Below are 13,253 nucleotides of genomic sequence, written 5' to 3'. Positions count from 1 at the left end.
CTTTAATGTCTGGCTTGTTTCACTTAATATAATGTTCTCAAGGTTCATCCATGGTGTACCATGTGTCAGAATTTCCCGCTTTTTTAAGGCTGCCCAAGTTGCTTTTGAGTCTTATGTGAATTATGCTGGTTTCCACCCTTAATGTACTTTGAAAATACACAAGTCTGAGGCCAGAATAATATGCATTCTTTCCTCTTCTCCTCTCCGGTGGGCACATGAACCTAGTGGGCCCCCAGGTAGCACGTGCTTCACTCTGTGGTTTTACAGCCTTCTTCTAATTTAGTAAGAACTCCTGCAATTGGCCAAGTTAACATTTTATTTAAAAACACATACACAATGGGAACAACAGGAAAGGGCCCGTGACACCTCCTAGTTGGTGACTGGTTGACCGCATGGTGCTACCACGAGGCTTCACTTTTAAGGAAGAGGGTACCTTCAAGACCGGATTTCCAAGCGAGATAAATTAGATGGCTGTGTTTTCAGAAGAGAATTTAAGGCAGTGCTCCTCCCGAGGGCTGGAGAGAGGGACAGGCTTCACAGGAGTATTCAGAACCCCCTCCCCCCTCAGCTTAAGTGGGGGGCGGGGGGGGGGGGCATCAGTCCCTGAGGCAGTTCTAAAGCTGGAGGAAGAGATCAGATTTTCCTGGCGACTGCTTTTCTTTCCCAGACAGGGAGGAATATTCTCTGATGAAGTGTGTAAGGCTGGAGAGAGAGGCTGGACCTGCTTGGAAGCCGGAAGAAGAATCCTTCCCGCGCCTACCAGCCGGGGGATCCGGTGCGAGTCCTGAGACCCCGGTTTCTTCTGGGGTCGCCAGCTCATGACCCTCCATCCGCGGGGTCACACGTCCTGCAGGACCTCCCACAGGGCTGGGGGGCCCTGGGGGCGTCAGGCTGCGTCTGGGGGAAGGGAAGGGCAGGGTTGAGGGGGCCGGGCCCGCAGGGCTGCCCCAGGGCTGTGCATGCGCTGCGTTCCTCCGCCCACACCAAGGCTGTGGGAATTACTTTACGCTTTTTCAGTCCATTTGTAAAAACGAAATAAGAGATTCCCCTCCCAGCTCCTCCCCACCCCAGGCTTCTTTCTCAGAGGTACTTTAACTCCTTCCGCTATTTCTTTCGGGTCTTCCTCCATAAGTTTAACATATTTATATCAACGTTGATTGATGTATCACTTTTAGACACTACCTATTAACTTTTTCACATTCTTTTTTCATCATTCATTCTTTCTTAAACGGCCTCACAGGGATATAATTAATCTACCACACAGTTCACTCATTTAAAGTGTGCAATTCCGTGGTTTTCACTATATTCACAGAATTGTATAACCATCCACACAATCTCAGAACAGTCATCGTGTCCAAAAGAAGCCTCAAACGCATATGCAGTCACTCCTGTACCCCCTGCCCCCAGCCCTAAGCAACCGGTACTCCACTCTCTGTCTCTGTGGATTTGTCTATTTTGGACATTTTCCCTAAACGGAATCCTACTACCGTGGTCCTTGGTTAGGGTTCACCCAGCCTTCTGTTAGCTTTTTGCCAGTGAGAGTATTAGAAGGAGACTGAAGCTCTACTGTGGCAAGCACTCTGTAAGGTGCTTTGATATTTTTAACGTATGTTTTAAAAACAAAGAAAAGAATAATGAGCAAAGAGTACTAATTCAAAGAAAGAAGTAAAGTATAGCTAGTTCAACTTTCAGCAATCCTATTTCTAGGAATTTATTCTAAAGGTGAAAAAAAAATTAGGTTGTGTCTGGGGGTATATTTACAAGGATGTTCATTTGTTCATTACAGCACTGTTGAGTAGGAAAGAATTTTTAATTAAAAAAAAAATATATATATATACATATAATGTGCCCAACTAGGAGACAAGTTCAGTAAACTACGATGCTGACACGCAGAGGAGCCAGGGCAACGCCACCGAGCGACGACGGATGCCAGAGCAGGACACTTAATAATGTGGAGAAAGTGACCGGTAAGGGTCTGGGTAGGAGCAGAGGAGCAGTTTGCAAAATCATGCACGAAGTCTGATCCTTTAATAAACGCACATCTCTTGGTACTTTCCAGGCGGGCCAGAGGTTAGGACTCTGCACCTCTGCTGGAGGGGGCTTGGCTTTCATCCCAGGTCAGGGAACTAAGATCCTGTAAGCTGCATGGCATGGCCCAAAAAACAAAGGCACATCTCTCTCTCTGCATATTCAGAGCAAGGAAATGCTGAAGGGACAGACACCCAGCAGGTGCTGTTTCTCGGTAGTGTGATAATGGTTTTTATTAAAAAATTTTTTTTTATTATTTCTATTTTCTAAATATACTACCTTTTATTTTTGTCATTAGGAAACTCATTTAAAGAAAATGCTTTGCAATCAAGAGAATGAGAATGTTGGGGTGACCCTGCGCGCCATGGAGACAGGATGGTGCTCTGTCAGTGGTCCCCTAGTGCCAAGCTCCAGAGCCCATGTCCTCCCATTCCTGAGCACAGGGAACCTTCTTGGTCATCTGTATTCAGAGCAGAACTCACCTGTGGACTGGGTCACGCACGAGATCTTGTAGGACAGCCACACGCTCGCCAGGCAGAGGAAGGTGGCCAGGAAACCGAAGACCTGCACGAGAGAGAGGGGCCAGGAGGTGCCCAGGGCAAGGGCCAGTCATGCGGGCAGCCCCTTCAGCGGCTCGTCCCTGTGCCCGTTTCCTGTACTGGCTGTGGCCACGAGGGAGCCCGGGGACTCATCTGACCTGGCCACCTGTCCTCACGCAGCCACGGAGGTGATGCCCTGGCCTCAGTCAGGCCGCAACTGGGTCGCAGCCAGGCCTCTGGGCACCACCCCTCACCTCTTCTCCAGACAACTACGTGCCCCCACTCTTTATCCTCGTCTAATAAGACAGAAAAAGGAGGAACAGTACATTTTATTCGGGGTTCTTAACATTCAGTGTTCAAATGGATCTTGGTTAGGTAGCATCATATGTACTTCATCCACAAAGGCCTTCTGTTCTGTCTGGCTTCCCAGCTGTCCTGGAGCCGGAAGTTGAGGCCCCATACCTGGCATCAAGTTTACACATATTTAAGTAACATTAGGCTGAAATAAGTTCAAGCAGCGTGCCTGTCCTCCCTGCGTTCCGCTGTGAGCACCCAGCCTTGCATAGCCTTCTCATTTGTGGCAGGCAAAGGACCTCCTGGGCTTCCCTGGTGGGGAAGTCCTTTACTTTCTTTACCTTCCCAGATGGTAAAGAATCTGCCTGCCATGTAGCAGACCCAGGTTTGATCCCTGGGTCAGAAGATCCCCTGGAGAAGGAAATGGCTACCCACTCCCATATTCCTGCTTGGAGAATTTCACAGACAGAGGAGCCTGGAGGGCTACAGTCCATGGGGTCACAAAGCCTCGGACATGACTGAGTGACTAACAGTTTCACTAACACTTTAAAGGACCTCACAGAGGATTATTAAATGATGGAATGAGCAGCAGACACAGACTCAGGTGTCTCTGCCTGGAACTTGGAAGCCTGTAGCCTTTCCCGACTTGTCACAGAGGTCCCCAACTTTTTTTGCACCAGGGCTGGGCTTCATAGAAGACAATTTTTCCATGAACCAGGGAAGAGGAATGGTTTCAGGATAATTCAAGTGCGTTACATTTATTTCTATTATTACTATATCAGCTCCATCTCAGATCATCAGCCATGAGATCTCAGAGGTTGGGGACCTCTGGTTAACAGCAACTGCAGCAGCAAGTGCTAATGCTGATGGAGCATTATTACTTCATCCCAGGCAGTGTTCTAAGCCCTTCAGACGCACGGCTTCCTTATAGCTCTGCCAGATGGGAGCACAGCTGTTACCTTTCCCCCCATGTTTTTGCAGCTCAAGAAAGCAGGGACAGGAGGTCAACTCTTTAAGCCAGGGCAGTGGAGCCAGCCAGGCCAGACCAGAGATCTGAGCCCAGGGTTCCTCTCTGCTCACCTTGCCCAAGTGTCCATAGGCCCCCCAAAGTGGATGTCCGGGGGCTCCTGGAGGTCCAGCAGGAACGGCCCAGAGCAGCCAACCCAAGTGCAGGACTATCCTGCCTGCCTGCTGGTTCCCACACGTGGCTGCCCTGCCAGCCCCCACCAGCCTCCTCTTCCCCCTTGTCCGTCTCCCTAGTTCCTTTTGTACCAATTGTCTGCACCACATAATCAGCCTATTACAGCCTGTCCTGGCCTCTCATTGTCTGTTCTGCACAATTAGCACATTATACACTGTCCTGCTCCCCAACTGTTCACACTGGGTAATTGAACAGTTTATTACAGGGCTACATAATGTGCTTCTGGACGACAGGGCCTTGCGTGTTAACTGTTTCACAGCCCCGGCCTCCTAAGCAAGAGCATCACTTTCTCATACAGCAGGGACTGTATCTTTTCATTTCTTCTGGCTTCTCCAGGTCCATGCTGGTTCCCACAGGGCAGGTGGAGGACAAGTGGGAGTTGTTGGGAGTCCAGGGCTAATACTGTCATGCGCCACCTGCATCAGAAAACCCAGTGGGACTCCGCCCGTGTGGTCCTGAAACACGGTGGGCACGAATCTCCCCCGTGCTTCCTCTGCCAGCGGGCAGGTGAGAAACATCCCTCTTATTGGAAACTAACCTCCACAGTGGGGAAGGGGTACGGGAGGGGCTTAAGGGGCACAAATTAGGGGATGAGGGTTCGATCCCTGGGTCAGGAAGATCTGCTGGAGCAGGAAATGGCAACCCACTCCAGTGTTCTTGCCTTGAGAATCCCATGGACAGAGGAGCTACAGTCCATGGGGTCACAGTCAGACACGACTGAATGGCTAAGCTCAAGGGGCACGAGTGCTCAGAGGTCTGGCTGGCCCTCTTCAGGGACCTTCTGCCCCCTGTAGACTCCACCCTTTGGTGGAATCCCAGGCACTCATTGGCTCTCAGCCCAAAGTCAAGAGATTTTGAGTTCCATGTGGAAGTGAGTGACTATCACACAGACAGCTTCTCCTCAAACTCATTTGAAAAGTGAGGCAAATCGGTTGTAGTCCACAGGCTTCCAAACTATAAACAATAAGCTAAATCAGAAATCAGATGACAGGAACCTATAGATCTTTTAAAAAATATGGCTTCCCATATGTGGCTTCTAAGACACATGTGGGTTCCCTGGTGGCTCAGACAGTAAAGAATGTGCCTGCAATGTGGGAGACCTGGATTCAATCCCTGGAGAAGGGAATGGCTACCGACTCCAGTATTCTTGCCTGGAGAATTCATTCCATGGACAGAGGAGCCTGGCAGGCTACAGTCCATGGGGTCGCAAAGAGTCAGACACGACTGAGTGACTCACTCACACAGACACATCTGTGTGTCTCTGGGTGATAAATACACATAGCTCCCACCGTGCTCTATTTTTGTCCACTCCATCCTACTTCTATTCAGGCTAGCCAGTGGGTCAGTCTTCACCTCTGAAAGGTAGAGGAGTGTTATTTCCTGGCCTGAATACTGTGAATAGTCAGGAATGGCAAAGCTGAGACTCGTGGTGGATAGCTGATCGCAGGACTGTTCCCTGGGCCCCAAAGGTGCCTCAGAACCCTTCCCTGCATAGAGCTGAGACAGCCCCGAGTGAATGACCAGGGCAAGCATGAGAATTAAAACCTACTTATCCCCTGATTTAAGGAGTGGCTGTAAGAGAAAGAGGTCTGGGCCGCTGGGGCCATTTGAGTTTGCACAGCCCTGCCCATCACCACCTGATACCCTCTGCCATGGGCCCAAGTTTCAGGCTCTCTGGGGACTGCTGCTGGTGGATCAAGGTGGAGACTGATCCCGAGAAAGAAAGGCCCCAGAGAACAATCCCTTTGCTGCCCTGTGAGGAAGAAAGCGGGCGTTCAGAATAGGAATTCCTCCCTGCCGCCTCCTGGGAAACGTCCTCACCGCTCCAGCCACCAGTCCGCTCAGGCTGTAACTGTTGGAAGCTGCCACGATGGAGGCGATGAGGAGGAGCAGGGTACCGATTAAATAGTGCAGGAGTTCCTGGGGGCAGAAACAAAGCAGATGGGTGGGTAGGGAGCTCCACTCCCGGCTCTCGGAAGAGAAGGACAGAGGGGAGAGGGAGACACTTCCTCTTCTCCCGGTAACACCCCAGCAGGAGCAGTGGAGCTCACAAGCAACAAGAAAGGACGGCTGGCCAGGATGAGGCCAAGCAGGAGAGAGAAGACGCTGGGCAGGCAGGAAGAGAGGCGACAAAGACAAAGATGCTTCTCAGACGAGCAGAGATGTCTCCTAAGGATGGCTGCACTCCGGAGGTGAGGCTGTCCACGGTTACCTGGACCTCCGGCTAAAGCTCCTGACAAGCAAACGAGCTGCTTGCAACTTCCAGGCTGGAGCGTTTCAGCGCAGTTCCAGCTCTGAGAAGCAAAGCCCTTAAAGAGATGTGTGCCTTCGCTCCTGCTGCAGAGACAAGTCTGGGCTTGCAACGTGCTGGCTTTGATGGCTGCCTGGAGGGCCTCCCCATTCTGCGGACAAAAGTCCTCCCAGTTCTACCCGCATTTTTTCTTCCCTCTTCTTGGCTGTTGAAAACGTGCCCGCAGACCAGACTGCCGAGGGTCTGCAGGAAGGGCTGACCCCATCTTTGCTTCCCTTGGGTCCATCAGGCCATCTCTTTATGCCCCATTCACTCTCCACGATTAAATGGGGGCTTTGCAGGTCCTGGAGGAGGTGGGGTCTCTGTCTTTTGACAACAAGAGGATGCTTCTCCTCATGCCACCCCTCCCCTACCAACACCAGATCAGAAGGGCGAACTGGGCCTTAGGGCCACCGAAAGCGGACTGCGCTCTTCAGAGAAATTTGTAGCTGTTAGGGCATATATTAAAAGTGAAGAGAGGTTCCAAATGAATAACCTAAACCTTCACCTTAGGACACTGGGAAAAGAAAAGTAAGCTAAAACCCACAACAAGAAGAAAGAAGGAAACAGGGATTACTGCAGAAATGAATGATACAGAGAAAGGAACAACAAAGAAAGTCCATGAAATCAAGAGCTGGTTCCTTGAAACGATCAACAACATAGAGAAAACTTCCGCTAGACTGACCAAGGGGAAAAAATAAGAGAGGAAAAACATTCAAATGGCCAGAATCAGAAATGAAAGAGGAGACATCACTACTGATGAAATAAAAAGGATTTTAAAAGAATACTATGATCAGTTGCACACCAATAAGTTAGATAAATTAGATGAAACGGAGATATTCCTAGAAAGACATGCTACTGAAAATGACTCAAGGAGAAATAATCTGAATAAGATCTAAAATAGTAGAACCTGAATGAATAATAAAAACACTACCCACAGGAAAAGCCCAGACCAGATGCTTCCATGCAGAATTACAAACATTTAGAGAGGAAGCAATACCAACTCTTTCCAAACTTTTCTAAAAAACATAAGAGACGCAAACACTTCTGATAACAAAACCAAAGACATCACAAGAAAACTACAGACTGATAATATTTCTTATGAATATCAATGCAAAAATGCTCAACAAAAGACTAGCAAACCAAATCCAGCTACATGTAAACCGAATTATACATCAGAGCCAATCAGAATTTCCGCCAGGAATGCAAAGATAGTTCCATATATGAAAATCAGTGCAGTAACAGAATCTTAGAGGGATTCATCCCCCTACATGACTGTCTTAATAGACAAATGAATTAAAGGCAACTTCTTCTACTTGAAAAATATCATCTCTGGTGGCTCAACCAGTAAAGAATTTGCCTGCAATGCAGGAGATCTTGGTTTGATCCCTGGAGAAGGGGAATGGCTACCCACTCCAGTATTCTTGCCTGGAGAATTCCATGGACAGAAGAGCATGGCAGGTTACAGTCCATGGGGTTGTAAAGAGTTTGATATGACTGAGTGACTAACACTTATCTACAAAAACCTCAGCTAATGTTACATTTAATGATAAAAACCTAATACTCTCCTCCTAAGACTGGGAACAAGATGCTATCTGCTCTTGCCACTTCAACATTCAATTTCTTACAATAAGCCAAGAAAATGAAGTAAAAAGCATCCGGACTGCAAACAAATGTAAAACTATCTCTATTTACAGACAGTATGCTGCCATAGATAGAAAACACCAAGGAATCCACTAACCGTCTATTAGATCTAATAAATGATTTCAACACAATTGAGGATACAAGATCAATAAACAGAAATCAATTGTATTTCTATCCACTTGCAGTGAACAATCTGAAAATGAAATTAATAATTACATTTGAAATAGTATCACGAAGGGTAGGATGCTTAGCAACACACTAAACAAAAATAGTATAAAACTCGTACTCTGAAAGTTACATGACATTGTTGAAAGACGTTTCAGAAGATCTAAATAAATGGAAAAACCTTCCATGCTCATGGATCACAAGACTTTATATTATTATTAAAATGGCAATACTCTCTAAATTTATCTACAGATTCAATGTCATTCTTATTAGAATCTCAGCTCACTTCTTAGTGGAAACTGAAAAGCTGATAACAAAGTCCTTATGGAACTACAATTCAAAATAATCCTGAAAAAGAACAAGCGGGAAGACTGCTGGAATGCAACATGGTACATCCACTTGGGAAAATAGCTGGGCAGTTCCTCAAGCAATTAAACATTTACCATGTGACCCAGCAATTCCACTCTTAGGTATATTCCCAAGCAAAACAAAAACACGTCCATACACAAAACTTGTATACAAATGTGCACAGCAGCAGGATTCACAACTGCCAAAAGGTAGAAACAACCCAAATATCCATCAATGATAAATGAATAAACAAAATGTGACTGAGTGGTTAGGACTCCGTGCTTGCACTGCAGGGGGCACTGGTTCGATCCCTGGTCAAGGAACTAAGATCCCGCATGCCACGTGGTGCACCCCCAACAAACAAATCAACAAAAAACCAAAATATGGTATATCCTTTCCATGGATTATTTCTTAGCTATAAAAAGAAATGAAGTACTGATACATGCTATAAATAGATAAACCAATACACACTCTACTTAGTGAAACAAGCTAGTTACAGAAGACCACATATATGAATCTACTTACATGAAATCTCCAGAACAGGAAAAGTTATAGAAACAGAAAGTCAATTAGCAGTAGGTCAGGGCCAGAGGAGATGAGGGGTAGGAGGTAACAGCTAAAGGGTACAGGGTTTCTTATTGAGGTGATGAAAATATTCTATAAATGAGGGGACGGTTGCACAAGTCTACAAACATATGGAAATCCACTGAACTGTACACTTCAATCGGTAATTGTATGACATGTCAACAGGTGTAAATAAAGTCATTTTAAAAATAATATAATGGGAAGAAGAAACCTTAGCAACTTCTGATATCTTTCCTCAGACTCCGCCTGTCCACTGCAGCTGACAGATCTTATCCGTACGACAGTGTAAATCCACCTCCATCAGCTTCGTCCTTCCACGTTCCGCCTCCAAGTCACCTGCCCCCCTGCCACAGCCCATTTTCTGTCACTTGAGAAAAGAAGCATCGAGATGAGAACCACAGCCTTCTTGCAGCTTGAAGGTGAGTTTTAGAGGCCAGTAGGACCCGAGGCAGAGAGGGCCACCCAGCAGTGGGAAATTCAGGGCTGAAGCAGCCAAGGAGGCGGGGTGGGTAGGCTGGAAGGACGTCGGGCCCCAGCACCCAGCCAGCGTCCTGACCCGTGCGGGCGGAGCGCAGCCCGGCCACTCCCTTACCGACAGGGGCCAGCTGATACAGGTGAGCACTCGGTACAGGCGGAAGAGGTGCACCAGGTAGAAGGCGAGGATCATGATCAAGTTGCAAATGGTGACCACTTCAAAGTAGCTGTAGGCGCTGTAGCTCGTCCACAAAGAGCTCCTCACGCAGATGAAGGCAATCAGCAGCGTGGCCTGGGGTGGGAACACGGAGACGTCAGAGGAACGCCCACCCGAGATGGGCACCCAGGGGACGAACGACAAAACAGGGACTTCCCTGGAGGTCCAGTGGTTAAGGCTCTGCACTTCCACTGCGGGGGGCTCGGGTTCGATCCCTGGTCAGGGAACTAACATCCCACATGCCCAAAAAACGAAATAAGATAAAATGAATACAGGGATAAGACAGATTTATTAAACAAGACAACAGGAACACAACCAACCACAGGGAACTAAGGAGCTGTCACAATTGAGGTTACTTCCTCACAAACTGGCAAGGAACAGCGCAGTTTCCCCACAGGACCAGCTTTTGACACACAAGCCACGGTGAACATTGAGGATGGGAGGAAGCGGCATGTCTGCTCTGAGTAGTCTATGCAGCAGCAGGGTGCAACCTTAGAGAGAGGGCAGGAACTCCGGAAACAGCCAGGCAGGACCACTCCCCTTATCTGCTCAACCTCCAGAGTCAGTCAGATAGTGGACCCCAGGTTTACATGCGAGGTTGACCTAGGAAGTTGCCAATACTTGACTATTTTTGACCCACCAAGATGTCAGTTTATACAAATAACCTACCAGCCGGCAGATAGTAAGTTACTGTTGGCAAGAAATCAAATAACAATCCAGCAAAGAAGACAGATAAGAGAATTTTATTCGAGTCAAACTGAGGATGATAACCTGGCAAACAGATTCTCAGAAACTCTGCGGACTGCTCCACTGAGCAGAAGTTAGAGGTGCAGTTTTATACATTTTTGAGACAAAGAAATTATGTATCATATTGACAGGTTAGCATTGAGTACACAGTTGGTTGAAGTGTTTTTGTTTTTTTCAACTATGCACGTACAGATAAGCCTTTGGTCAGTGTGACCCCTTGTTTGAGATGGAAAAGAAATATATTAATCATGGAGCTATAAAGAATCTGAAGAAAGAGGCCTTCTTCTCAAAAGTTGAGTGCGTCTTTCTGCTTTGAGGAGGTCTGGTTAATGAATAACATAGATTCACACTGCACTTTAGGGAAGGCCCACAAATGGGGGCATGTCCTTAGTTACTGCTGGCTTTTTTTTTTTCCCTTCTGTCTCAGTTTGACTGTTCTGCCATAGACTTACCTCATCGTTACCGTGTACTGATTGGTTGATGTACACGATCTTGTTGCAACAGCCCAGAACTCTGCTGAGTCAGCAAAATCCCCCCATGCCTGCTTGTGGGGCAATGCAGGCAGACAGGCTCCATCATCAGCCTACAGCTACCCAGTTAGAGCTTTCCTGGTGGCTCAGACAGTAAAGAATCTGCTTGCAATGCAGGAGACCCGGTTCAATCCCTGGGTTGGGAAGATCCGCTGGAGAAGGAAATGGCCACCCACTCCAGTATTCTTGCCTGGAGCATCCCATGGACGGAGGAGCCTGGAGAGCTACAGTCCATGGGGTCGCAAAGAGTTGGACACGACTGAGTGACTAACACCCAGTTTGTAAGCAGTGGAGGAGGGATTTGAATCTTAAGACTGTCTGATTCCAGGGATCATGTTCCTCCACTTCGGATGCAGTTTTGCTTTCCAAAATGTAAGCCCTGACCATGAATGAGCTGAGGAGGCCAGATGCATCATCAAACGTGTGGGGATCCCGGCTACAAGGTGTTGCTTGCTCCACACCCCACCCCTCCACACCCTGTCCCATCCTGGGGCCTGCTATGAGAACTCGCTAAGCATATTGTTACCTGAATGAATGAGTGTGCAGAAGTAATAAACTCATGACCTAGTAATGAATAAGCAGGTCGGGTCAATTATTAGCAACATAAGAATACCATGGGAGGGACATTCCTGGTGGTCCAGTGGTTAAGACGACACACATCCCATGCAGGGGATCCAGGTTTGATCCCTGATTGGGGAACTAAGATCTCACATGCTGCACAGCATGGCCAAAAAAGAAAACGAATACCATGGGAGGGCAGAGAGGGAAGAGAGGGCTGAGTTTCTGTGAAGGCCACTAACAGAGAAGAAAGTCTTGCTCACCCCAAACGGGGGATGAACCAATAACACACATGTGTTAAACATATGTAAAGTCTTGGTCAATATTAAAAGCACAACCAATTTAGGAGAAAGGTTAAATCTTTCATACTGCCTCTGGCCTACAAAACAGTGACTGTCCAATCCTGGTTGTCACTGTGTGTGTGTGTGTGTGTGTGTGTGTGTGTGTGTGTGTGTGTGTGTGTGTGGTGGGAGGATGCTGACACCCCTCCATACACAGCATAGACCCCATAATAAAGAACTATCTGGCTTCAAGTGTAGCCCTCAAGCTTCTGTGCTGCTGTGGGGAAACCTCGCTGCAGAAAGTGAGCAGCTATAATGAGAATTCAATCACAAAATCAATCTAAGGCTGGCCAACGCTAAAAAGGCTATTTTCTAAAGCTCCTCATTGCTAGCATTCTATCAAGGTCCTAGGTTACAGGGACTCAGCCAGCAAAGAACATTCAGCTTGAGGCCTAAAGTGGGCGTGAAAAGTGTTCTACTTAACAGATCAAAGCAGAAGAATGTGGGCCTGACAAATGAGACCCTCAGTGTTTGCATATTTCCCTTTGCTAATGAGCAGCCTGAGGATTTTCACTTTTTCGTTTCCTCTCCAGCCCACTGGCCACAGATGATATAACGATTCATGCCTTGAGGCTGTTTCAAAGCTCCAAAGGGAGTCTTTGCTTCACCCAGGAGTGTGCCTGATGGTCAGAGCTCTGCTGCTCCACCAACATCCCCCCATTTCCAGCCCTCGTCTATCTGGGGAGTGAGGTGGGGGTGGGGGATGGATCCTCTCACACAGGCTAGGGTGGTTTAATTCACTTAAAATGCAAATAACCCAGGATTATGCAGTGTGATTTCGAGGTGGAGAAGCAATTTTGCACCTCATTGAATGCACAGATTTTAGAATCATTTTTACCAGTCTTTATCTGGGACTGAGTCTGTGGACACGCAGGTAAGTTTCCCCAAGCAACAGAAGGGGCCCAGGCAGGTCTTCCCCTCTGAGCCCCAGGGCTGAGCCGAGAAGCATACGATTGCTCTATGACCCCAGCCCATCTTCATCTTCTCTGGGAACCCTGACTAAGAAATAAGACTCCCCTAATTCTCATCCCTAGGTCTCAGGCTGCCAGTCATGCAGTCTTCTCCAGTAAAGCCCGATTCTGGCCAATCTCGTTTAGAGGGCAGATGGTGTATACTTGTGCGCACTACCAAAACTTCCTTTCTGCCCAAGGCGGCATCATTGCTACTTTAGCTAGCCAGCATCTCAGCTAGTGTACTTTATTCTAGGCTTTTCAGGAACTCCTCCAGGGCCAGTGAGTAACTTCTGCAAATGCCTTGAATCCTCCAGACTGACACTCAGGGGGCATGCGGAA

At 47.7% G+C, this 13,253-nt stretch overlaps 1 protein-coding gene across 2 annotated transcripts in view; it reads right to left on the bottom strand.

The window, feature by feature from the left end:
• Window positions 1–318: 318 nt before the first annotated feature.
• The window catches only part of CMTM7 (CKLF like MARVEL transmembrane domain containing 7), a 44,062-nt gene continuing 31,127 nt past the window's right edge, over window positions 319–13,253 (bottom strand). The window contains exons 2-5 of one of the 2 annotated variants that reach the window (XM_068982012.1): window positions 9,687–9,860; window positions 5,884–5,982; window positions 2,511–2,592; window positions 319–897 (exon numbers count right to left, since the gene is read on the bottom strand). In XM_068982012.1, the coding sequence (XP_068838113.1) occupies window positions 887–897; window positions 2,511–2,592; window positions 5,884–5,982; window positions 9,687–9,860 (366 nt within the window). In that variant the 3' untranslated portion in view covers window positions 319–886. The remainder of the gene's footprint in view (window positions 898–2,510; window positions 2,593–5,883; window positions 5,983–9,686; window positions 9,861–13,253) is intronic. The other variant, XM_068982013.1, reaches the window with a different exon arrangement.

The sequence above is a fragment of the Capricornis sumatraensis genome, chromosome 10 (genome assembly GCF_032405125.1).
Source record: "Capricornis sumatraensis isolate serow.1 chromosome 10, serow.2, whole genome shotgun sequence".
NCBI lineage: Eukaryota > Metazoa > Chordata > Mammalia > Artiodactyla > Bovidae > Capricornis > Capricornis sumatraensis.
Note: the sequence above shows the minus strand (reverse complement) of the source record. Positions and strands in the feature narration are given on the sequence as shown.